Here is a 24,965-nt window from a genome sequence, read left to right on the forward strand (position 1 = left end):
GGCCATGCTTTTCCTTGCTTAAAAGCTTTGGTGGCCTCTAAATATCCTTGGGATGGAGTTAAAACTACTCACGTGCCTTCCCATGCCTGTCTCCACCACTTACCTCCCCTCATCCTCACAGCGACTCCTCTGCTCACGCTCTTTCACCTCCAGATCCCACCTGAACCACACCTTTCTCAAGGTTGGGGAGGGATTCCCCCATACCCCTCCCCTACGTTTCCAGGGCAGTCTATAGGAATCCTTGGAAAGCTAGCACACGCGTGACTCTTTTTACATTTAAGTCTCTTCCCAAAAAGGCCGTGGTCCTGGAGGGCAGGTTCGCAGCACCCCAAGGGCTTGGCCCAAAACAGACACGTAAGAACCAGGGTTAGAAATAGTACCTGGGCATTGCACCAAAGCTGGAAAACACCTTATTTCCACAAATGAGAGCTCATGGCTCTTTTCAAAGAAGAAAAAGAGGCTTCCTCCACCCCACCCTGGGGGAGTTTGGCAGACAGCGTGGGATGTCGCTCAGCCAGGCCTGCCCTGCGCAGGACAGGGGCACAGCTTACCCAGGCTCCAGCAGCCCGAACCGCCACAGCCACTGCCTCACCCTGAGACACACAGCTGGGAAGAGGCAGCCCCAGGATTTGAACCTCAGGAGTCCACTGCACAGGCTCTCCCCATAGCCCCTCCCTGCAGCGGGGGCACCCGGGTCTGCAGAGGGGCCGGGAAAAGCAGGCCATCGTCTTCTCCTCCAAGGAGACTTGGCGCCCAAACCACACTTTCTTCCCATTAGAGACGCCAGCACTTCCAACCATTGATGCTGAGGCCTGCTCTCCTTCCCAATTTGAATTTGTGGAAGATGACAAACCAGGCCTCTACCTGGTTTACTCAGGACTTATTTTTAAGTCACGTTAAAAAAAAAAAAAAATCAAACTGAACCAGGACAAATTATGCTACAAAGGCAGTTCTCCAACAAAACCGGCCTGGCCCACCTCAATTCGAGCTTTAAAGGCCCGGGGAACAGGCGTCTGCCGTGTGCCGGCTCACCTGATTATCCACAGCACACTCGGGTCTAAGTCGTGCCCAGGTGCCAGGCATCCAGCCTTGCCGAGTTCTCTCCAGGACACAAGCACCAGAAATGGTTTTTAAGATGACCGTGAAAAAAATAACAAGACTTTCCAGCATTCTGCAGTTTCTCCCTACCTTCAGGAAGGATTGACTGTCCTGAGTCTGATGCAGCTATTTCTATGACTCCTGGGCATGAAAAGATAAGGAAAAAGGGATTCCACCAGCCTCTGCTGTCCCGGGCACTCCAGAGTGAGGGCCGCCTAGTGTCACACTTAGCCCCAGCCTTGTCTGGCCCCAGGATGTGTGGGGTGGGGGTAAGAAATATGATCGGCAAGCCTTCTATCCCCAGGACAGGGCCAAGGCCTCCTGCTCCATGAGGCACCAGAGGATGCAGGCTGGGGACAGCACAACACAGATGCAGTTAACAAGTCTGAGCTGAGAACAGCTCAGGCTCTTCGACTAGCAAGAGGAGGTGGGGGACATGTGCAGGCGATGTGGGTTGTCACGCAGAGTCCCCAGGCCTGTGGCCCTGCCCGTGAGCATCATTGCACCCAGGCAGCCACTCACGTGGGAAGGCAGCGCCCCAGGCAGGGGAGCAGGAGTGGGGAGAAGGCTCCTCCACCACGCCAGGCCCAGAGCCCCCTGCAACAGGCTAGAAGTGACAAAAACTGGACTCGGCTGAGATTTGTGCAATCTGGTTTTCTTCCCTTCCATATGCATAGGTCACAAAACTGCGTCTGGGCATTAGACCCAGGATTAAGACATTAATTAGCTGAGGTCTGAATGCTCCACTGATTACAATAGTAGCAAGACAGGATGAAGTACATCCAAGATCGGTCTCCGAGCATCAAAGCACCACCATGGTGAAAACCCATTGAAGAGACAGGAATACCATCTCTCCAGGAGACGAATGTGCAGAGGGGCTGGGTCTGTGGGAGCCAGCAGGCAAGAACTCAAGGCCACAGGACCCCACGTCCATTCCTTTCACACCCCATGACCTGGTGCTGCAAAGGATAAAATCCCGGAACAACAGGAAGGACAGAATGTAAAGAGCTACTTGGAATTACATATCCTCAGGAGGCTCAATCAATAAGTCCTCTCAAAGAAATGAGAGCCATGAAGAAAATGGTGGTTTCACTCAGCAGTGAGCTCAGCGTGCCTGAGACTTGACGTGGGCTGGGCAGATATGGGCTGTACACAGGGGAGCCATGGAAGGGTCCACCTCAGTGTGCTGGCCCAGGGCCCAGCCAGCCTTCCTCTCTGCCTGATGCGCCCACACTCCATGTCCTGCCTTCTGGCGCATGGTCATTCAAGGCCTCACTCTGCCCTAGGATCCCTACTGTCCACTTGGCTTTCTCACTACCATAGGGTTCAATGCCTATTCCTTGGGAGACAAAGACAGCAACCCAACAGGAATACTTTTCACACATACCCCAAGAATCTAGGTCATCATCTACGTAGCTTTTCTAATTCGGGACATGTTACCCAGGACGCAGGATCCTGCCGTGCTTCTGCCCCTGAGCCAGCCACGCCTCGCCATCTCCCGTGCACAGAAAAGGCAGGGAAGTAGAAGAAGATATGTTATTCCCCCGCCTGATTAATACACGCAGGACACCTTCACTCTGTGTAATTAACAGTTCTAAAATCGGCATGTGACTCAATTTAACACAGTCGCACTTAAAACCCAAGAAGGTACACGGCAACTGCTGACATGCTTGCTCTTCTGTGACGCTTGCAGAGCTACTTAACCGGCATCCAAGGCACAGAGCTATTAAGACGGTACAAAAGTATCTCCCTTTATTTCCTAACCTAACTTCAGATCGATGGCATCATCTGTAGAACACGAGAGTGGAACCACAGCCTAAATTATGGAAGTGAGACGCCTGCTCTTAAGTTTCAACTTTTGACCTCCACATTCCAACTGCAATACCCAGTACGAGAAGAGAAATTATCAGTTATGATCTCATGTTTCTGGGGAAGAGTATGATTATAGAGGAATTTACAGGAAATCAAAAAGGCACTGCTTGAGCGAATGGGAAACAATAAAGCAGTCACAGAGAGGAAACGGATGACATCCAAACAACGAGGAAGGAAGCATCCTCTGTGCCAGGAGAGGCTGGTCCTCGCCTCTATCAGGCCCTGGGAGGAATCCCAGACCCCCAGCCCAACGGCCAGCGGGGAGCTGGGGTATGTGAGTGGCAGGGGTGTGGAGCGGGACACAGTTCAGCTGCACAGGCCCTGGCCCCCACCCTCACTACACCCTGGCCTCACACAGAGCCCTGCCGGGCCCCTCTGGGCACCCCTGCGTGTCCTGTGGCCAAGAGAGGACTGAGAGCATGGCTGAAGCTCAGGCAAACCCCCACTCCCACCCCTCCAGGGCACCCCTCAGATTCACAAGGGGCAGCACAAGATCCTGGAACCACCCGCCTGGGCTCAGCTCCCGGCTTTTTCTCGGGCAAATCCCCTCCCTGTGCCTCAGCTTCCTCATCTGCAGAAAGGGGGTAGTCAGAGCACCTAGCTTAGAACATGAACAAAATACCTCTTTGAATAAAGGGACAAGCGTCGAGTGCTTAGCACAACACCTTGCACACAAGAAGTCTCAAAAAGTGACAGGGACGCCTGGGTGGCTCAGTCAGTTAAGCAACTGACTCTTGATTTCAGCTCAGGTCATGATCTCAGGGTCCTGAGACTGAGCCCCACGTCAGGCTCTGCACTCAGCGATGAGTCCGCTTGGGATTCTCTCTCCTCTCCCTCTGCCCCTCCCCCCACTCACACGCACGCACTGCCCTCCATCTCTCTCTCTCAAATAAATGAATCTTTTTTTAAAAAAGGCGACAGACATTGTATTAAGCTGAGTTAGCACTTAACTTGAGCCATCATCCATCAAGGGAGAGCACCTCTGCTTTGCACGCGAGGAAACCAAGGCTCAGCGCTATAGGCTGAATAGGTGTCTCCCTCCAAAACTGATACGTTGAAACCTAACCTCCCATGTGTTGGTATTCAGAGATGTGGTCTTGGGAGGCAAGTGGGTCATGCGGGCAGACCTCTCGTGAATGAGCTTGATGCCCTTGTAAAAGAGACCCGAGAGAGCTTTTCACCTCTTCTGTCCTGTGAGGACACTGCAGGAATACACCATCTAGGGACCAGGAAGTGGGCTCTCACAAGACACCGAGCCTGCCAGCACCTCGGTCTTGGATTTCCCAGGTTCCAGAATGTGAGAAACCCATTTCTGTCGTTTATGAGCCGCCCACCATGGTAACTGCTATGGCAGCCTGAATGGTCTAAGACACTTGGCGAATCTTCCTAAGTTAGGTATTACTGCATCATCACTGGCAGATGAAATGACTTGCCGAGGGAGACAGGCTGGGGTTAGTTTGGATGTGCGGAATGGAGGGTTTTTCTGTTACTCAGGCAGCCCCTCTCCATGGGGCCTAGACAGAGGGGTCATAATGAAAGCATTCAGGACAGGTGCCCAAAGATGTGTCAGTAAATCATAATTTAACGTCATAGAAAACCCACTCTCCTGTAAACGAGGGACCAGCCTGCCATTCCACCCAGAATCCGTTCTTCACTTCCTCCAAGAGGGCAGTGATCATGACCACCGTGGATCTCACTCAAGAATGATCGCAGTCACTACAGAGGCCAGAACCCACGCTATTAAAACACACCCTTGAGGCAGTAAGGACAATGAGACATTTCTAAAATAGTTCTACTGTCATCAAATGTCAAATAAGTCCTTTCTGCTGCCGGCTTTGATAAAGTTGGGAAGTATTCTTATAAACATGGAATCCACTTCAGAGCCTTGGAAATGTCTAGAATTAAAGCATGCTTGTTACAAAGTAACGAACTAATGACTTGCCCCTCAGGAGATGCGGGAGTGTACAACCCAGCATGGTCTCCAAAGCACCTGAACTGTAAGCGGCCACGAGGGAGTGTCACACGTGGGGTGTAAGTGGGTGCGGGCCCATTCCTGAGTATCCAGGATTTATTCTGCTGTCAACTGGGAGCTACAGATGGGCCAGGCATCTGTTACTTTATAAAAACAAGAAAAGGCAGCTGTGTACTGAAAGGACACAGGCCCCATCCTCAGAGCGTGTGTGGCAGCCGAGGAAGCTGGGCTGGCCAGCCTACCCTCTGGCGCTGCCACGGTCAGTACCGATGCCTATGATGGCACTCGGATTTCCACCTCTGGCCCAGCCTCACTCCCGCTGGAACCTGCTTCAGACTCAACATGCCCCAAACAAGTCCCTGATCGGCCACAGCACCTGCTCTTTCCAGCCATCCCCCTCCTGGTGACACACTACCCAGCTGTTCAGGACAAAAAACCAGAGTCACCTTCAACTCCAGCCTTCACTCAGGTCACAGCCAGCTCCTCCCAGGGGCGTTTCCTCTGTCCACCACTCTACTCTTGGCTCTGTTGCACCACCCTTCCACTGCCATCTGGATCCTGCAGCAGCCTCCTACCTGGTAACCTGTTACCTCTCTTGCCCTACAACCGTGTCTCCAGTCTGAGGCCAAAATGACTGCTGGAGTAGGAGGGCCACTTCCAGGGCCCACAGAGGTGATGCCCCAACCTGAGAAGGTTTGCCCTGCTATGACCTAACAGAAACCAGTTATGCCACAGGTACGTACAGGCTGCCGAGATCAGCAAGGAAGGAATGTAGGCAATGTAAGAACACATACAATAGGATGCCAGCTTGTCAGGACACAGAACAAACACGAGGAACGCATGTTTACCTTTCTGGTAATAGGATTATGTATGATGTTTATTTTCCCTCTTTTCATTAACTACTCTAACTGAGCTATATAAGCGTGGCTCATTTATGGTAGGAGCTTTTAAAAGACTCCTAAATTAAAAACAAGAAAAATTTAACTGACATTCAAGTGACTCATGCCCTTTCAGAAAAACAGACCAACTGACACCAAAAAAAAAAAAAAAAAAAAAAACAGAGAAAAAAGTTGTCCTGGGGACCATCTTGTCTGAGGGGCACTCTGAGATGCCACAGGTGGCAACAGCAGGGTCTCTTAGCTTCCTGAGTGGAGCACAACAAACAGTCGAAGAAGCCCCAGGCAATACTCACCACTCCACAATTTCCGGATGAAGAATGGTGTTATTGACATTAAACCTGTAGAGGAAAAACAAATCAAGCCTATTAGTTCAATGGTCTATCATCTCCCTGCAAGAAATACCTCTTTCAAGACATATCAAGGGAGGACTCGACCCAGAGAGGGCCCCAGGCTTTCACTTCATGACCCTCTGGCCCATAGAAGGCCTGCTGCTCACTTCCGGCAGCAGCCCTACAGCCAGGCCAAGTGCTCTAAGCACAGTCAGAGAACAAGCTGCTCGGCTACAAAACACTGTCCTCCACTTTCACTAGGCAGACGTAGCAGCCGTAGCCTCCTCTGTCAAGTATACCAACGTACACACAATAGGAATCCCAGAAGAAAAGGAGAAAGATAAAGGAGAAGAATATTTTTTAAAGATTTTATTTATTTATTTGACAGAGGGAGAGGCAGCGAGAGAGGGAACACAAGCAGGGGGAGTGGGAGAGGGAGAAGCAGGCTTCCCACTGAGCAGGGAGCCCGATGCGGGGCTTGATCCCAGAACGCTAGGATCATGACTTGAGCTGAAGGCAGATGCTTAACGACTGAGCCACCCAGGCACCCCAAGCAGAAGAATTTTTGAAAAAAAAACAATAGCAATAATGGCCCCAAACTTCACCAGTTTAATGAAAAACATGAATCTACAAAGCCCAATAAACTCCAAAAAGGATAAATCCCAAGAGACCGACACTTGGACATATAATCTGTCGAAAGACAAAGAGAAAATCCTGAAAGCACTAAGAGAAAAAAAAAAAAAAAAGCATGACATACAAGGAATTCTCAGTAAGATTAATGGCTAATTTCTTGTCAGAAGTCATAAAGGCCAAAAGGCAGTAGAAAGAAAGAAAAAAAAATATGTCAACCAGAATTCTATATCCAGCAGAGCTATGATTCAAAAATGAAAGAAAAATTAAAACAGTCCCAGATAGACAAAAATATCGCTAGAAGACTCATCCTACCAGAAATTCTAAAGGGAATCTTTTAGACTATAGTGAAGAACACTACAGTAACTTGAATCCACATGAATAAAAAAAGGGTATCAATAAAAAGAATTACATAGGCAAGTAGAGAGACAGGATAAATGTATTCTTTTGTAACTCCTTTTTTCACCTCTTTGACTTAAAAAGACAACCTCATAAAGCAATTGTCAATCTGTGCTGACCAATGGAACATGTGAAGATGCAATCTATATGCAATAACAGCACAAAGGAGGGGGGATAACATGGAGCTATACAGAACCAAAGTTGTTGTATGCTACTGAGATTAAGTTGACATTAACGCAAACTAGACTGTCACAAGTTTAAGAGGTCATTTGTAATCCCCCAGGCAACAACTAAGAAAATAATTAAAACATACAGAAAAGGAGATGAGAAAGGAATAAAAACCATGTATCACAAAAAATAAAATATAAAATAAAGTAGTAATGAAAAAGCTGAGGAACAAAAATGATATATGACATATAGAAACTAGTAACAAAATGGCAGAAGGAAGTCATTCCTTAACAGTAATTACTTTAGATGTAAATAGATTTGATTCTCCAATTAAAAGGCAGGGACTGGCAGAAGGAATTAAAAGAAATATGATACAAGTAAACACTCTAAAAAGACACACTTTAGAGTCAAAGGCACAAGTAGACTGAAAATGAAAGGATGAGAAAAGATGTATTATGCAAACAGAAACCAAAAGGGAGCTGGAACAGCTCCATTAATATCAGACAAAATAAGACTTAGAAAAAAAATTTACTAAAGATAAAGGATATTTTATACAAATAAAAAGACTAATTCACAAAGAAAACATAATAATTATAAACCTTTATGCACCTAACAACACAGCCCTGAGATATATGAATCAAAAACTGACAGAATTGAAGGGGAAATAAATAATTCAACAATATCTGCAGACTTCAATACTTTGCTTGCAGAAATGGATGGAACTAGATGGAAGATTGACAAGGAAACAGGAGACCTGAACAACTCTATAAACCAACTAGACCTAACAGACATCTCTAGACTACTCCACCCTACAGTAGAATAGCCATTTTCTCAAGTGCACATGGGACATTCTCCAGAATAGATTAATTTGTCAGGCCATAAAACAACTCCCGATAAACTTAAAAAAAAGGACTGAGATCATATTGAATGTGTCCTTCAAGCACACTGGAATGAAATTAGAATCAGTAACAGAACAAAAATTCACTAATCTGTGGAAATTAAATTTTACACTCTTAAATAACCAATAGGTCAATGAAGAAATCACAAGGGAAACTGAAAATACTCTGAGATGAATGGAAACAAAAGCACAACATACCGAAACCTACAGAATGCAGCTAAAGTAGTGCTTACAAGGAAGTTAATAGCGAAAACACCTATGTTAAAAAGGAAGAAGGTTATCTCAAACCAATGACCTAGTATTCCACCTTAAGAAACTAGAAAAAGAAGGAGCACCTGTGTGGCTCAGTCAGTTGAGCACCAGACTCTTGATTTTGGCTCAGGTCATGATATTAGGGTTGTGAGATCAAGCCCCACACCAGGCTTCACACTGAGCATGGAGCCTACTTGGGATTCTTTCTCTCTCCCTCTGTCCCTCTCTCCCCACACATGCGTGCTCTCCCTCCCTCTCTCTCTCTCTCACAAATATAAGTCAAAATCTTTTAAAAAGAAACTAGAGAAAGAAGAGGAAACTAAACCCAAAGCAAGCAGAAGGAATAGAATAGAATAATAAAGATTTGAGCAGAAAAAAGTGAAATAGAGAATAGAAAAACAGTAGAGAAAATTCAGTAAAATAAAAATTGGTTCTTTGAAAAGATCAACAAAATTGAGTTTTAGACTGACCAAGAAACAAAGAGAAGGCTCAAGTTACTGACCAGAGATAAAAAAGAGAATATTATTACTGATTTAACAAAAATTAAAAGAATTATAAGAGAATATAATGAACAACTGTATGGCAATAACTGGATAACTGAGAAGAAAAAGACAAATTCCAGGGCGCCTGGGTGGCTCAGTCGGTTGAGTGTCTGCCCTCAGCTCAGGTCATGATCCCAGGGTCCTGGAATGGAGCCCCATGTATGGCTCCCTGCTCAGCAGGGAGCCTGCTTCTCCCTCTTCCTCTGCCCCTCCCTCTGCTTATGCTCTCTTTCTCTCTCTCTTTCTTAAATAAATAAAATCTTTAAAAAAATAAAAAGAAAAAGAAAAATTCCTAAAGACACAAACTGCCAAAACTGATACAAGGAAAAAAAAATCCAAATAGACCTATGACAAGTAAAGAGACTGAATTAGTAATCAAAACCTTCTCACAAAGAGAAGTTCTGGATCAAACGCCTTCTTCATGAATACCAAATGTTTAAAAACGAATTAACACCAATCTTTCATTAACTCTTACTAAAACTAGAAGAGGAAGGAACACTTTTCAACTCATTCCACAAGCTAAGAATTACCCTGATACCAAAACCAAGACATCACAAGAAAACTACAGATGGAAATCTCTCATGAACATTGGCACAAAAAAATCTTAACAAAATACTAACAAACAAAATCCATCAACATATAAAAAGGATATACACCATGACCAAGTGGGACTTATCTCAAGAATGTAAGGTTTCTTCAACAGACAAAAATAATCAATATAATACACTATATTAACAGAATATAGAATAAACCCACACAGATGTAGAAAAAGGATCTTACAAAATCCAACAACCTCTCATGATAAAAACACTCAATGAACTAGGAAGAGAAGGGAACTTCCTCAACCTGATAAAGGTATCTACAAAAAACACACAGCCTACATCATAGTTAATGGTCAAAGATGAGAAGCTTTCCCCTAAGATGAGGAACAAGGCCCTTCCTCTCCACTTCTGTTCAACACTGCACACAAGAAACATTTATCATAGTCATCATACACTGGAAGTTTCAACAATTTTCAAAGCATTGAGATACAGAAAACGCTAACTGATTACAGGAGAATTAAACAAGAAATCAGTAACAGAAGGAAAACTACAAAAGCCCAATTTGTTTAGAAATTAAGCAACACACTTCTAAAGACCTGCTGTTCAAAAAAGAATTAACAAAATTAGAAAATAAAAACATGATAAAATATCAGAACTGGTGAAAGGCAGGTAAACAATGCCCAGAGGAAAATTGATAGTTCTAAACGTATTTAGTGGAAAAGAAAATTGAAAACAATGATCGATGGGGCGCCTGGGTTGCTCACATGGTTAACCATCTGTTTTCAGCTCAGGTCATGGTCTCAGAGTCCTGGAATCAAGACCCATGTCGGGCTCACAGATCAGCAGGGAATCTGCTTCTCACTCTCCTTCTGCCTCTCCTACTCGTGCGCGCTCTCTCTCAAATGAATAAATAAAATATTAAAAAAAAAAAAAAGATGGGGCGCCTGGGTGGCTCAGTCGTTAAGCCTCTGCCTTCGGCTCAGGTCATGATCCCAGCGTTCTGGGATCAAGCCCCGCATGGGGCTTCCTGCTCGGCAGGAAGCCTGTTTCTCCCTCTCCCACTCCCCCTGCTTGTGTTCCCTCTCTTGATGCCTCTCTCTCTGTCAAATAAATAAATAAAATCTTAAAAAAGAAAAAAAAAGAAGACAATGATCTAATCTCCCATCCCCAAGCATGTCCCTTTCTTCTCTCTCAAGAAGCTAGAGAAAGAACAAACCTAAAGAAATTAAAAGGAAATTAAAAAGCACAGAAATCAATGAAATAAAAGGCAAACATAAAATGAAAAAAAAATCTATAAAGCCAAAATTTGTTCTCTGGTAAGAGAAACACAATTGAAAAGGAGACCCCAAGAGACAAAAAGATCAGGTTGGGGCACATCATGTGTGACCCAGAGCTCAAGCTGGCAGTGAGAGAGCTGGGGAAGCATGGCATGGCCCAGCACAAAATACAAGCCTTGACAGAGAAGCCAGGGCAGGCGTTCAATGCCCTGGATTCTGAGCCCTGCTCCATCTCAGGTCAGGATATTATACACAGGGCATGCTGGCTTGTGACCAAGCAAGGACTCTCCATGGCCCCGTTACTGGTGTTTGAAAACACCTAACTAATGCCGTGGTTATGCATCCGGCACCCCCACTGGTGGCTGAGCCCATTGAAAAAGGAAGGACAGAGGAGAGAAGTGGGAAGGGGGCATTAACAGGGCTGGGAGGATTCCAGATCTCCAAAGCTTTTGGGACTCCTAACTACACAAATAAGACCAACTCAAAGTCACCTGAAATGTTGTAGCATCAAAGCCCTACTTGTGAAATATCAAAGAGACCACAGGCAGCCAACATGGTTGAGAGTCAAGAACAGAGCAGCAGATGACATAAATCAAGACGACAACACAGACTCTGCCTCTCATTTCCCCAAATGTCACTTTGACGCTAGGAAAAGCAATGGCCTATCTACTCAGCAGGCAAACACAGCAGTAAAATTTCACTTTATAAAATGTACGTACACATACACACATGCTCCTACAGACACATGAGCAGCCAAGTGACCCAGCACACAAACACAGATGCAAACCCAAGATACAATGAACACATGCCCAGGCGGGCACGCACATAATTATATGCAACACACACACACACACACACACACACACACACACACACAGACACCCAGACAGGCATACACTTAGACTAATACAGAAAGATTTACCCCTAAATATACACGCACACGGAAACACACGGACTCATGAAAGAGGGCACCCAGGTACAAAAATACTCAGAGAAACACTCAAGACACACACAGAAGAGTCCAAAAGACATTCCCCACGGTGTTGACAGGGTTTAACTTGGGGTGATAAAATTTGGATATTCCTTGCTTTTGCCTCTGTACTCTTTAGGGTAAAAACAAATCCACCAGTGCCTATGAGGGCGGGGAGCAAGTGTCCTGGAAGCATTGGGTAATTCCCTGGTGGGCTCAGCCTGAGGGATGGGTGACAAAGGGTGAGTAGGATGGGCCCAAATGCCCCTGCCTGGGCCCCTGGCCTTTTCCCTGCTGTTTCTAATCCCAGGAAGGAGGTGAGGCCCTCTGGAGAATGTGCCCTGCAAGGGCCCCCCACTGCCCTCTCCTGCTAGGGGCTGGGGTGGGTTCCTGTCTCCTCATGGAGATTCCATGGACCATAACGAGAAGCTCAAGTTAATCTATAGTAACTTGATATGCGAGTTACCAGTAACCACAAAGCCCAGTCCCCCCACCACAGACCGGCATTTTGTTGTAATCATCAGGTTTTAACAAAGTCCCTCTATTTCCTGGGTTTAAAAATTCACATCTTTGAATATTTATGTCCCTGCATTAGCAACCCCCAAATTCAGCAATTTCATATTTAACTGCTTATTTAAGTGGAATTAATTTGTAACCAATTGTCTTCAAATATGCAAGGCAATTTAAGTAAATGCCAAAAGATAAGAAATATGCTTATCCTGAATAACCAGCTGATGTAAAATATTGACCATATTTTTCTCTCAGACAACGACATGAAGCTGAGCCCTCAGCAACTCACTGCCCTGGCCCAGGGCTCCTGGGCAGTCTGCCTGCTTTGAAGGGAACTGTCTCACGGCAGGAAGGCACCCCCAAGGGCCACCTGGCCCCTGCAGATGACCTTCTCCTCCATGGTCAGCCTCCCTCTCTCTCAGGAAAATCTGCTCTGAAGTCTACCTCCTCAGACGGTAGCAAAGATTTATCGTGTCTGCCTTTGCTCCCAGGCTACAGGAACCGACTGCTCCAGGCAGCCCATGGGGAGAAGCCCCACGCCCTCCTTACCGCTCCCCTACCCTCTTTACCTCAGCTCCAGCTAGCTCCGGCCACAGAACAGCCCTGGCCAGGCCCTCAGCAGGACCTGGCAAGGAGCACCTGACCCTATTCTCCAGCCAGAGCCCACGGGGTGTCTGATCCTTCCACGTCTTCTGTGGGAGCTCTCCCTGCTCCCGTGTGGCCACAGAGCTGTGGCCTGGGCCAGAGCCCAAACTCAGCACAAAGCCCAGCAGACAGTCCCCACCTGCTTCTGTCACCCCCGGGAGAACAGAGACAGCCTTCTTCGTAACCCTAGGAGCTCTGGGCCATAGGAAGATCCCGATGCATGTCTACCACCCCCACCCCACCCGTCTTCCTGTTCCCTCTGCTCCTGGTTCTCTACCATCCCCACCATTGCAAGCCTGGCCCCTGCCGTGATCCAAGAAGGCTGAGAGAGGTCTGAAGTCTCCCAGGACCTAACCCACAGCCCCACCAAGGTCACAGACCCAGAGGCAGCCAACTCCAAGGAGCCACATTTGGAGAGAGGGTTGCAGGCCGACTGCCCACGTGGATGAGCGCCCAGAAGGTCTGGACTGGGTGGACAGGTGAGGCCACTGTTCTATGATCAGCTCCTTTCTCCCCCCCCACCCCATGCCAAGGGACAAAGGTGGCCTGGGATGGTCCATTAGCATAAATCTAGAGGCCAAAGCTGAACTTCTGCCACAGCAGGTCAATCAAAAATCCAAGATGTGAGCTGTTTCAGAGCAGTTCAAAAGGGTCAAAACCCAAACTTCCAGGAATAAGATGCTTTATTAGGGCAGTAAGAAACCACCGGTGATAGACACCGATAGAAAGTAGGACAATAACAAGACTCATTTTGCTTAGGAAACAGGCTATTATTATCCACAGCAAACAGCTGGAGACGCGGCAGGCAGGTGAATGTGGCTGAGCTGCAGCAGCCCTCAAGGACAATGGCAGAAGCCACGAGGCGACCGAGTCAAGGTGCTGGCAGCCAGGGGACAGAGCGGCATCCAGAAACTGCGACACAGACAGGACTTTCCAGCGGGCAGCTGGAGGCAGAGACTGGGGCCCGAAATCATACCCATGGCATGCGGGGTAGGGGCCCCCACCACAGGCTCCCACCCCACAGAGCAACCTGAGGGCCAACCTGCTCGAAGGGTGTCCCAGAGGGAAGGGAGGGAGGACCACAGGCAGGTCAGGGGGCTCCGAAGCAGAGAGAAACGGGGGAGGGGCTCTCACCAGCAATGCGTCAGCCGAGACACATGGGTATGGAAACAAATCCCCCAGCCCTGCGGGCAGAGGCTCTCAGCCCAGCGGTGAGGGGCTGGGGAGTACCTCAGAGTCAGCCTCATCTGGACTGGACTACAGATCAGAGAGGGCCCCCAGCCGGGGCCTGGGGAGAACAAACAAAAGTTAAGGCAGCCCCTGGTTCTCCAAAAAAGCTTCCAAATGCCGACTGGGCAGGGTGGGGGGTTGGCAGAGCACAGGCTCCTCTGAGCTCTTGGTAGGGGCTGAGGGGTCCCACGGAACAACAGGGGCCAGAGGCTGAGGTCTGCCTACTGAAGGGAGAGGTCATGTTCACAGCAGGACTCCTCCTAGGGAAGAGGCCTCAGCTTCCACAGCCCACTGACTGCGATGTCCCTGGAATCTCCCCACGCCTCCTCTCTGGGAAAACTTGGGGAGCAGCCAACGGAGCTCCACTCTCAGGGGCCACAACCAGAGCTGCCTCCCATACCTGCCATACCACCTGGCACAACTGTTCCTGGGGTGCTGGGGAGGCATTCTCGGCCACCAGAAACCTCTGGAGGGGGCAGGCAAAGAACCCGCACTCACTGACATTGGGAATCTTATAATCAGTGATTCCGAAGTCTACCTGCCCACTGCACAGCTGGGGAGACTGAGGCTCAGGGGAGCAACAGGGCTTGGCGAGGATGTGCTTGTGAACAAGTGAACAACAGTTTCCTGAGGACCAGCTCCACGCCAGGCTCCGGGGCAGAGCACGATCCCGTTCTGCCCCCATGGCAAGCCCAGCAACACCATGCTACGCGTGGGGGAGCTGAGGCTCAGGGGGCAAGCTCTGTTAAGGTCAAAACACTGGTCGGTGAGGTGACCGTGAAGGCACCTTCCTCCCACTCAGGGCCTTCCCCACGAGGCAGAGACCTAGGGAGGCTGGAGGGGCCAGCCCATGGGAACACAGATGTTGGTGTTGGTCGAGGCAGGTGAGCCAGGCAGTGGCCCCTCAGTAGGGCTGGGAGACAAGGGGAGGCTGGGCCCAGGTCAGGCCATAGCGGGCTGGGCCCATGCCTTCTGCTCCACTCCGGGGCCTGGGGGGAAATGGTGGCTCCACGGCCGGCATTTCAAAGAGCAAGCACGTGGCTACTCTGGGGAAATTCCCAAGAGGATGGAGGGATTTGAGCAATGAGAAGCAAACCTGATACTCGCCCCCATCCCATCGCTCTTATCATTGGGGGAGTGATACATATTTATGAGCTCATAATCCTTCCTAATCACCCCTACATCACACAGACGCACAAACTCCCCGTGGCTCAGGCTCATACATAATTATAAGGCACTTCCTCTGTCACCGCCTCGGTCCACCAAAGGACAACAGGACGCAGTGGCGCAGGGTAAGGGTGGTGGGGGAGGAGCTGGGGATGGAGGCCCAGGAGCAAGGCTGGGGGGCATCCACACTTAGCAGCCTGGAGGAGCAGGTGCCCCCCCAAGGGCTCCTCTGCCACAGCCTGGGGCCCCACAGACCCCCCCAGGGCCAGTCCCCAGCCGGCCCAGGGACACAGCCCAGCTCTCCAGGGACCTCAGTGTAAGAGGAACAAGGAGGGCACGGTGCCCTACCTCGGTCCCATATCTGCCTTCCTGCCGGGAGAGGCCCAGAAGGGGGAGTAGGGTTTGGAGGATCAGCCCTGGAGCTAAACTAGGGAGCGAGGGCAGGTAAGGGGGTTCCTATCTGAGACCGGGGCAACAGAGGATGCAGGCTGGGAGAAGTCAGTGCCAGGACCGAGGGGAAGAGCTGAGAAGAGTAAGGACCACAGAGCTGAGAGCAGATCTCTAGAGAGGGAGCAGGCCCCCACCTGCACGTGCTCCCCAAGCCCGGGCAGGTCTGCACTTGCATTACGGAGCTCAACCGAGAAGCAGAAGTTAAAGTGATTTTAGGAAAACTATTTTTCTAAACATTTCCTCAAAATACCCGATCTGACTCCTTCTTAGCAGCCTCCTGTTCACGTATTTTGTGTCTAGCTTGCAGACAGGGCAAAGCCTGCTGGTGAAGAGGTGAGCGGGGAAGGAGGGAGACCATTCCAGGGGCCCCAGGACTTACTTGCTGATGCCCTCGAAGGAGGCCTCCCTGCAGACACTGCCGCTGTCCGTGTTGACACCACGCTGCAGAGACAGAGGGAGCATGAAGGGCGGACTCGGCACATGGGGGCGCCCCACGGGTCCCCACCGTCTGCGTGGGAGGGCCTGCCTCCTCCATCTAGCCTCACGACTAGGGAAGAACCTGGAGTCCCCACCCCCGCCCAGCAAACACATCCCTTCCTGCCATTCAGGTAACTCCCACCCAACCCTGCCCTTCCACCCCTGCACAAAAGCAAGCTGTCCGTTCTCTGCCACAGCTTGAAGGTGGAGGAAAGGGGCTGCACAAACAGCGTCCCAGGTGCACGAAAGCCTCCTCCATCAGACCACTTTGCTGAAACCAGCTCAGGCTGTGCAGGCACAGACAGGGGCGACGGGACCACTCCTCCCCATCTGCTCTCCCAGGCTGGCCCCATCTCCCTCATGCACACACTCCCCACTGTCAAATCCAGCCCTCCCGGAGACGCGGGTAGGACTCAACCCCAACACGATGGCCTCTTCTCAGTGACACCACGGAGCTGTGGTACAACCCTGTCCTTTCCCTGATTGGAAGGAGACTCCAAGTGGAACTCGGAGAGGAGAGGAGACAAAACAAGGGACTCAGAGAAAAGTGTGCCATCCCCAGAGAGGCAAGGCCTTCTCTGTTCCGAGAGAACGGCAGGCCAACGTTGAATAATGCCCCCCAAAGAAAACACATCGGGTCACCTCCGACCACAAACATCTCACGTAATCTTCCTGCTCAGCCATCAAAACAGCAGAGCGGAAAAAAGACACCATGTGAAGTGCTTTAAAAAAAAAAAACCAAGAATTATTTCTGAAAAAGAATCGATGAACAAGGGGAAGAAGGGTCACTTTGGGAGGGAAGAACATTATACACTCTCCATATTTGAAACTCCCCAAGGTCAAAAAAGTGCAAGAAAGCAGGCTTCTACCCTGAGCCATTTCGAAGCCCAAGGGCCCCCACAGCCCTATTTAAGGCACCAGGGGCCGACCGTGCACCCCGACCCACCCCCAGGCCGTGGCAGCTCATTCAGCGTAACCAATTCTAAATCGATGCCAAACAGCCCAGCAATCTCACGGACAGGCGCCATGGGAGTGTCTTTAAAAGTCTATTAACAATGGAGGAGACACAGGGTAGAAGCACACTGATATTCTACACCCACCAACTCCATGAGCTCAGCCTGACACAAACCCATCCTCCAGCTGGGTTTTAACCCTTGGAGTAGGCGTGGTGTCTTCTGCAAAGACACGGCACATCCCAGGGACACGGAAGATGGAGGACGTGGTCCTGGATGTATTCAGCCGTCCTGAATGAGGTGTTTGCTACGTGTTACCCATGACCATTTCTCCAGTTTCCAAATCCTTTGCAGGGGCAGGCAGCTCCCTAAAACCCTTCCCCATGGGTGCCCGGTCCCTGGACACCAGCCACTTACCAAAGTGAGGAGGACAGAGGGGCTCTGTGACGTCAGGACACTGGCGATCTAAAAGGTCAGAAAGAAAAATCCACTTTAGAGCAACCAAGAAGACATCTGATGGAGATGCTACGCCACCATGACTTAACGATGCCAGCCGGTTGCTAAAACAGGCAGTGATGTTGTCCCCATCCTGCAGATGAGGACCCCAAGGCTCGCGGACGCCAAAGGACTTCTGAAAGCCATGTGCCTATCAAGTGCCAGACAGGGATTCACACCTACACCTGGCATACCTTCCCACATGCCACCCTGCCTCTGGGCCCCACACATGTCCCAGGTTCCACACCAGACCCCTCCCCCGAGGCCAGCACCTCTGTCCATCTGCCAGTCCCTCCTGAAAGACCTGTTCCTACTGCCTCTTAGGTACTGATCCCAACAGCCTCCTGTCCCCAGGCAGACACCTTCCTCCCTGCCCCCAGTGATCTCCTAGACTGTGTGGAGGAAGTTACCCCCAACCCCATCCTCTGTCCCCCATCCCACATTCCCATTCTCCATCCCTCCTCCACCTTGATCCACTCAGGCCTCACGTCCCTGCATGCGGGCTGCTTCCTACCCCAGCCCTATGAATAAGTGTGCCATGCAACCTCACCTCTCCATGCCTCTGCTCGGGCTCTGACCCCTGCCTGGGATGCCTCCTCCCCCTCATCAACAGTACTCAGAAGTGAGGCCCTTTGTTCCCCAGACAGGTTCATTCACTCCCTCATCTCCGGCTCCACTCCCTTGGCAAAGTGCCCACCATATTGCATTAGCCAGGACATCTGTACCCGAGAGCACCAAGCACCCTGGTGGAAACGCTTTCTTCCTCTCCTGGCCCCCACGCCTCAGTCTGCCGTGCACCTTGGTTACCAAGGCCACTGCTGTATTTCAGTCCCCCCTGCCCCCACCCGGAACTTTCACACCCTGACACGGGTGAGCGTGAGAAGAATTTGTTGTTTGTTGTTTTAACAGCTTTCCTGAGCTATCACTGACACGCTCTACAATGCACATATTTAAAGTGCACATTTTGATAAGTTTTGACATATGTATATACATGTTTTTTAATACTGAGAGGCTCCCAGAGAAAACCTGGAATATACTGAAAACTATAAGAAGATAAAATACACCTACAATGCCATCCCCAGAGACTTTTTATCTCTGCACGTGAAATCAGAGATCTGTAATGACATCTGGATCACATGAAGTTACACACTTCACTTGTTTCCTGAGATGCAGTATTCTCCAACTACGTGATTTTTACCAGTCACTACCGCCGGGGGAGGGGAAATGCCCAACGAGCCCCTGATCCAGTCCCTGGCCTGTGCCGGTCACTCCAGACATCATCTCTCATCTAACCACCCAGGGAGTTAGGGCTACTTGTGTCCAGATTTCACAAATGTGAGAAAGCTGATGGATTCCATAATTTGTCCAGAATCACAGTTAAAAACGAGCAGAGGCCAGAGTTGAACACACGGCTGTATGGCTCTCTTAATGGACACGGGGCAGTTCATTCATTCATTGCTCTACCGGACACTTAAATAACTTCTAATGATTAACTACTGTAAGTGATGCCCTAATGAGCACTCTTATATACAAGGCTATTTCCTTAACATAAATTCCTTTAAAAATGTATTTCCTTAAAAAAAAAAAAAATAGACCCAGTGACACTGCTGGGTGAAAAGCCACAAGCTTCGTTGAGGTTTTTGATGCGGGTGGCCCGACGATTCTCCAGATGTGTGCCCACCTCCGCCTCCCTGGACCCTCCTATCTGACTCCGGAACTGCTCTGAGGACGACTGAACCCCCTCCACTGTGTGCTGCACACACCAATGGCTCAGCTGAATCCCTGCCACTCCCGCAGGCCCTCCTGGACGAGGGGGGACTCATTAAAAGGCACAAGAGCTGTGTGTGTTGGCCCCTGGGTGTGCTGTCACGTCGACGTGAAGGGTCTCCATGCATCAGCACAGAATGGCTCTGTCAATTACGGCGGCAGTCCCGGACAGCAAGCAGGCACCGGGGACGGCACGCATTCCTGTCCTTGGCAGAGGGGGGCCAGATCACAAATGTGTGTTCTGATGGTTTTTCTCTCGCCGACGGCTCGGGATGCACTGGGTAGGCGTGATGGAGAAAGCAGGCCTCTCCGTGCCGCCCTAGGCACAGACGGCCCGAGAGCCGACGCACCAAGCAGGCTGGGCGGCTGCTAGCTGTGGTGGCGTGGCGTCTCCAATTGATCACGACTGCTCGAGTGGACCCTGGTTACTTCTGCGGTTGTAACCTCCCCCAGCCTGGCAGCTCCAGCCGCCCTTCTGCACGGAGACCCATTAGTACTACGTTCTCCTCAGCACAGCCCGATTCCACGCCTCAGAAATAAAGGAGACGGGATGTGTCTGTGTGTCGCCAGCTCAAAACGCAGCTCTAGCGCACAGGCCGGCTCGGCTCTGTCAATGCTGGGCCTCGTTTCCACGGAGCGGTGGCCCCCAGGGACCCATCGGCTTTCACAAACCAGTGCTGTTAAATGCCCCTGACGTGCTGCGTCCCACAGCCAGCATCAATTTCCTGGGCAGCCGGGCCTCTCTGGCAGGTTGAGGGAAATGGCACAGGCAGAATTTATCAGAGCCTCGAGCACGGTGAGGGACCCTCCCTTGGGGACAATCAGAGGCTTCCCACGGACCCCTCATGCACCCTCATGCTCAGGGCCCCGGCCAGACCTGCAAGCTACTCTTCCTGGGTGATGCGCCACAGAAAGGGGCAGGGCAGTCCTTAACCAGTGCTCTCAAGAAAGCCTGCACTGGTCTAGAGAGCTGGGCTTCACCACGCAAGCACCCAAGCTTTTAAAAATGAACTGTTTTGGGACACCTGGCTGGTGCAGTCAGTGAAGCGTCTGACTCCTGGTTTTGGTTCAGGTCATGATCTCAAGGTCATGAGACTGAGCCCCATGTCAGACTCCCTCTCCCTCACGTGCATTCTCTCTCTCCAAAGTGAATAAATAAATCTTTAAAAATGAACTGTTTTTCATGGCCATCTGAAACGAGGGTGCAACTTGGTGGCTAGGCAATGCGTCTAAAAATCTGAACTTGTTTCCAGAATGTAAACATCAGGAAAGATAACAAACAACACGGATCTGTGGCTCCTTCTGAACAATCAGGAGTTTCCAGCAACTCTGGACCAGCAGTCCCACGTAGCAGCTGTCCCTTCAGAGATGCCAGCACAGCCCCCGCCACTCCCCGATGTCCCCCCACGCTGAGGCTGTGAGGCAGGCGGCATCCATCGCCAGAGTGCCATGATGGTTTCTCTTACACCCATCCTGCCCAAATCCGAGCCCATGACCCCGGCACCTCCCAACATCTGCCTGGGGCTGTAAAGGACAGCAAGTGTGCACTGTGCACCCCTTTCTCGGGGGAAGTGCCACTTGCTCTGCCTTCTGTAAAGGAGAGCAAGTGTGCACTGTGCACCCCTTTCTCGGGGGAAGTGCCACTTGCTCTGCCTTCTGTAAAGGACAGCAAGTGTGCACTGTGCACCCCTTTCTAGGGGGAAGTGCCACTTGCTCTGCCTTCTGTAAAGGACAGCAAGTGTGCACTGTGCACCCCTTTCTCGGGGGAAGTGCCACTTGCTCTGCCCTCTCAAGAATTAAAAGCAGGGTCATCTCTGGGGATGAGAGGAGCTCTATCAGACACCTGCATTTTATACATGACAGCAAGTGACCAGCCATGGCCTGGGGTGCGGGGCTTCCTGCCTTCTTTCAGAAAAGACAGGAGTGAGCTGCCTCCCAGCTGTGATTTGTCACGGATGGCCGAGGCAGCCCCAAGTCAGCTGGGAGCCCGCACTGTAGAACTGGCCTGGCGAGCCCTTCCCCGATGCAAGGGGCTTCCTGTCACCTTTCGTGATTGAGTAGGCCCCAAGCATCTCAAAGGCCTCCCAGGACAAGCATCTCCGTCCAGCAGTTTATAGCGTCAAGCTCCATTTTGAACCACAGAATATCTAAGACGCTTGGGAGCCTGACTCACCCCCTATGTTTGACAGGATAAATGCAGAAGTGGAGCGTCTCTGGGGTCCAAAGGTCCTGGGGTTGCCCCCTAACTCTGCTGCTCCCTGGCTGGGGGGCTGCGGGCAAGGCCTGTTACCTTGGCCTTTGCCTCCTCCTCTGCCATGGGGCAGGAGCTGTGGGTTCACCATGGGACACGCACAAGAGATGAGGGGATCCACCTCAATGTTACCGGAACCTACAGGTGCCACCCCAGAGTGAAGCACCCAACCAGCTGTCAACAACAAGCCCTCGTCTCCAGTAAGAACCAGGGCAGTCTAACAGTCATGACAGAACTGATGAACCACGACAGCGATGATGATGGGACACGGCAGATAGCTCCTGGACCCAAGATCCTGTCCTCTGAAGCCTTCATTTAAGATTCTGTTTCGTAAATACAGACTGAGAGTGGGCTGCTCTGTGGGGCCGTGATTCTGCACGATGGCCACAGGCTTTCCCGTCCCGACGCTCTAGACCCACGTCTCTGCATCTGGAGGCCAACTCCCCTCCTTCTCCCCAGAAATCACAGGATGAATGTGATTTTTTTTTTGTCCTGCAGACATAAAAGCAACAATGTCAGAGAACAGCTGGGGAGGCTGCAGCACAGAGACACTCTGACTGGGTGGGCTGAGTCCCGGGCTGCCCCCTCCAAGTTTCTGGGAAGGTCAAGGTCCCCAAGGGCAGTAATGTTAAAACGCAGTTTATGGAGGCAGGAGGGATACACCTGGAGAGGGTCAGGGACACAACCAGAACTGAGGATGGAACAAGTCACTGCTCCCTAGTACCTAGTACTCATTCCCTAGTACTTAGAGATAGAAGGTAAGTGGCAAATGACCTCATCGGGGCATGCAAATATATGTTCAGACAATTTGAGATCTATACTCAAAGAGATCAATACAACAGGTCACATGTGTATTAACAGACTCTTTAGATGCTATGAGTCACCCCCAGTAACTTGGTAATGAAATCCCAGGACAAAAAAGAAAGATCCATCAAAAGCCTCATCTCAAGCCAACCAGGCAGCAAGTGCTGCAGAAACAGGCGCCCATGGCCTCGTGGACGCAAGCCGCACTCCTTGCCCAAGACCCTCCTGACCAGGCACCGCCCTGCCAGTCACCTCCTGCAGCAGACCGTGTCCTGGCTGCTGAGTTGTCTCAACCAGCTCTGACGCCCGCATGCCCCTGGAGCCAGGAGGGCAGAATGTGACAGTAATGTCTGGGGGAAGGAACTGGACATTAGAGACAAATAGAAAGCAGCAAAAGGCAGAGTACAGAGCAGAACACAGCCAGTACCCAGCAAGTCCACCACAGGTCCCACGAGCCGGGGCTGGGGGGGGCACCAGTGGGGACCAGCATGGGATACAGCCGGCTGGCACGGGCCTCGGAGCATGGTAGGATACACAGAGAGGACTGGGCACGGCAGTCTAGGGCAGCAGAGCTGGAGCAGGGCCGTGTCTGTGTGTGGGGCAGCACTAACGCAGGCCTGCCTGGGGCTGGGCATCCCCGAGTAGGTTGCGTCGGGCCCCTGCCCCAGGGCTGAGACACACTGCTTTCTCAGTACGCTGTGGGCCTGGCCAGGATCCCTGCGAATCTGCTTCCCACCAGTGTCGTCACTCCCCAACACAGTCCGTGTCCTACCCAGGGGAAGGGGGAGCTGTTGGTCTCCAGCTGGCTGGCTCCTCAGCTGCTTCCACACTGGGCCCCAGCTCTTAGGTATGTCCACGTGCGATCTCGGTCTGGCTAGGGAAATGTGCCATGGGAGGGCCCCATCCAGCTGGTCCTGCCAGGCTGGGGGTGGACCCCAAGCGGCAGGTGCCGACCTCTTGGTGCTTATGTTCTACCTAGCACTGACCCACACATGGTGTGGGGGTTGTAACAGTGCCCAGGGACCGAGCAGAGAGGCCTCCCTGTATGCCCGGCGTGGCTGCAGTGTTGGGGACCTTGGTCCCCCACGGAGACCACAGGGGGGCATGGCTGTGCTCTCATCTCTGCCCCAGCCCCATCCCATCAGCAGTGGAAGTCAGGGACAGCCCCCTGTGACTGCCTGGATCTGGGACAGATGCAAAGCCCCAGAAGGACAGTCATCCACATACCCAGGCCACATGCCACCACTGGGCAGCCACGCTGGGAAGTAGATTAAAGCCAGGGGACGAACAACTGCACTGCACCCCACGGGCCTCTCAAAGTCTGGGGCTTTTCTGGCAGCAGCATGTACAACCAGCCGTGGCTACAGAGAGGATCCCCCAACATGTGAAGGCCCAGGCTGAGCCAGGGGGGCATTTAGATGAGACCTCCCAGAGACATCCTCCCTCTGGGGAGCTCAGCAGCCACAACCCAGGTACCAGAGGCCTCCAGCCACTGAGTCAGGGCCACTGGCCAGGCAAAGGGGGCCTCTTCAGGGAAGTCTGAGGTACACACATCCCGCCTGCACTCTCTGAACGAGGGCACTGCTGAGGTGGTGGTGGCCGAGAGGTGGTATCCCACAGCAGGCAGCCAGGCAATGGCAGGGAGAGGAAGGGGGTATCAGCACAGAGGAGTGAGGGAGGCCTCAACGGCTCAGCGAGGAGTCGGCTGCTACTGACCTCGTCTGTATACTGGATGTCATCCACGGCATACTTCTCCTTGAAGTACTCCTTGGAGTGGATCCTCAAAGGGAAACACAAGGAATGCCAGGGTCAGGGTTTGGCCATACTCAGCACAGGCTGCCTTCCCACCCCAAGCCCAGACCATAAAGCCCCGGGCCCAGCCCTGCCCTGACACAGACTTGGGCAGCAAAGGGCACGGGGCCACAGAGTGAATGCTGAACCACACCTGCTTCCCCTGACCTCCCCCAGCTGACCTCCACTCGTCCTTGGAGCCCATGACCCTGGCCACCTGCAGTAAGTATCTGCAGACCAAACTTCCCCCTCCACCACCAGTGAGAGCCCACCGGGCAGCCAGCCAGCATACCCTTTGGGGCATGAAATAACCTGCCTCCCAGGAGCTCCCCCATGGAGCCTCTTTAGAGAAAGTTTTTAAATTAACATTTTAAAGAAGTCAATATCAGTATTACTCATTGTGATGAGAAACATTCAAGCTTACTCATCATCCCTGAAAAATCAGCCATGAGAAGACAGAGACAAAGGGAGGAGGAGGTTGGGCCACCTCCCAAAGGGCTCCCGGTCATGGTCGCAGTGCAGCATGGACTCCCTAGCCTCCCGGTCAGTGACTGAGTTGATGTCACTGCTGGTGACA

General features: G+C 51.1%; 1 protein-coding gene across 3 annotated transcripts in view; it reads right to left on the bottom strand.

Annotated features, from left to right (window-relative positions):
- Positions 1-24,965, bottom strand: part of PEPD (peptidase D) — a 113,420-nt gene that overhangs the window by 70,559 nt on the left and 17,896 nt on the right. For all 3 annotated transcript variants that reach the window (XM_040633710.1, XM_040633709.1, XM_040633711.1), the window contains 4 exons: positions 24,314-24,377; positions 17,698-17,745; positions 16,230-16,291; positions 6,135-6,179 (listed from right to left, as the gene is read on the bottom strand). In XM_040633710.1, the coding sequence (XP_040489644.1) occupies positions 6,135-6,179; positions 16,230-16,291; positions 17,698-17,745; positions 24,314-24,377 (219 nt within the window). The remainder of the gene's footprint in view (positions 1-6,134; positions 6,180-16,229; positions 16,292-17,697; positions 17,746-24,313; positions 24,378-24,965) is intronic.

The sequence above is a fragment of the Ursus maritimus genome, unplaced genomic scaffold (assembly GCF_017311325.1).
Source record: "Ursus maritimus isolate PB19 unplaced genomic scaffold, ASM1731132v1 scaffold_19, whole genome shotgun sequence".
Classification (NCBI taxonomy): Eukaryota; Metazoa; Chordata; class Mammalia; order Carnivora; family Ursidae; genus Ursus; species Ursus maritimus.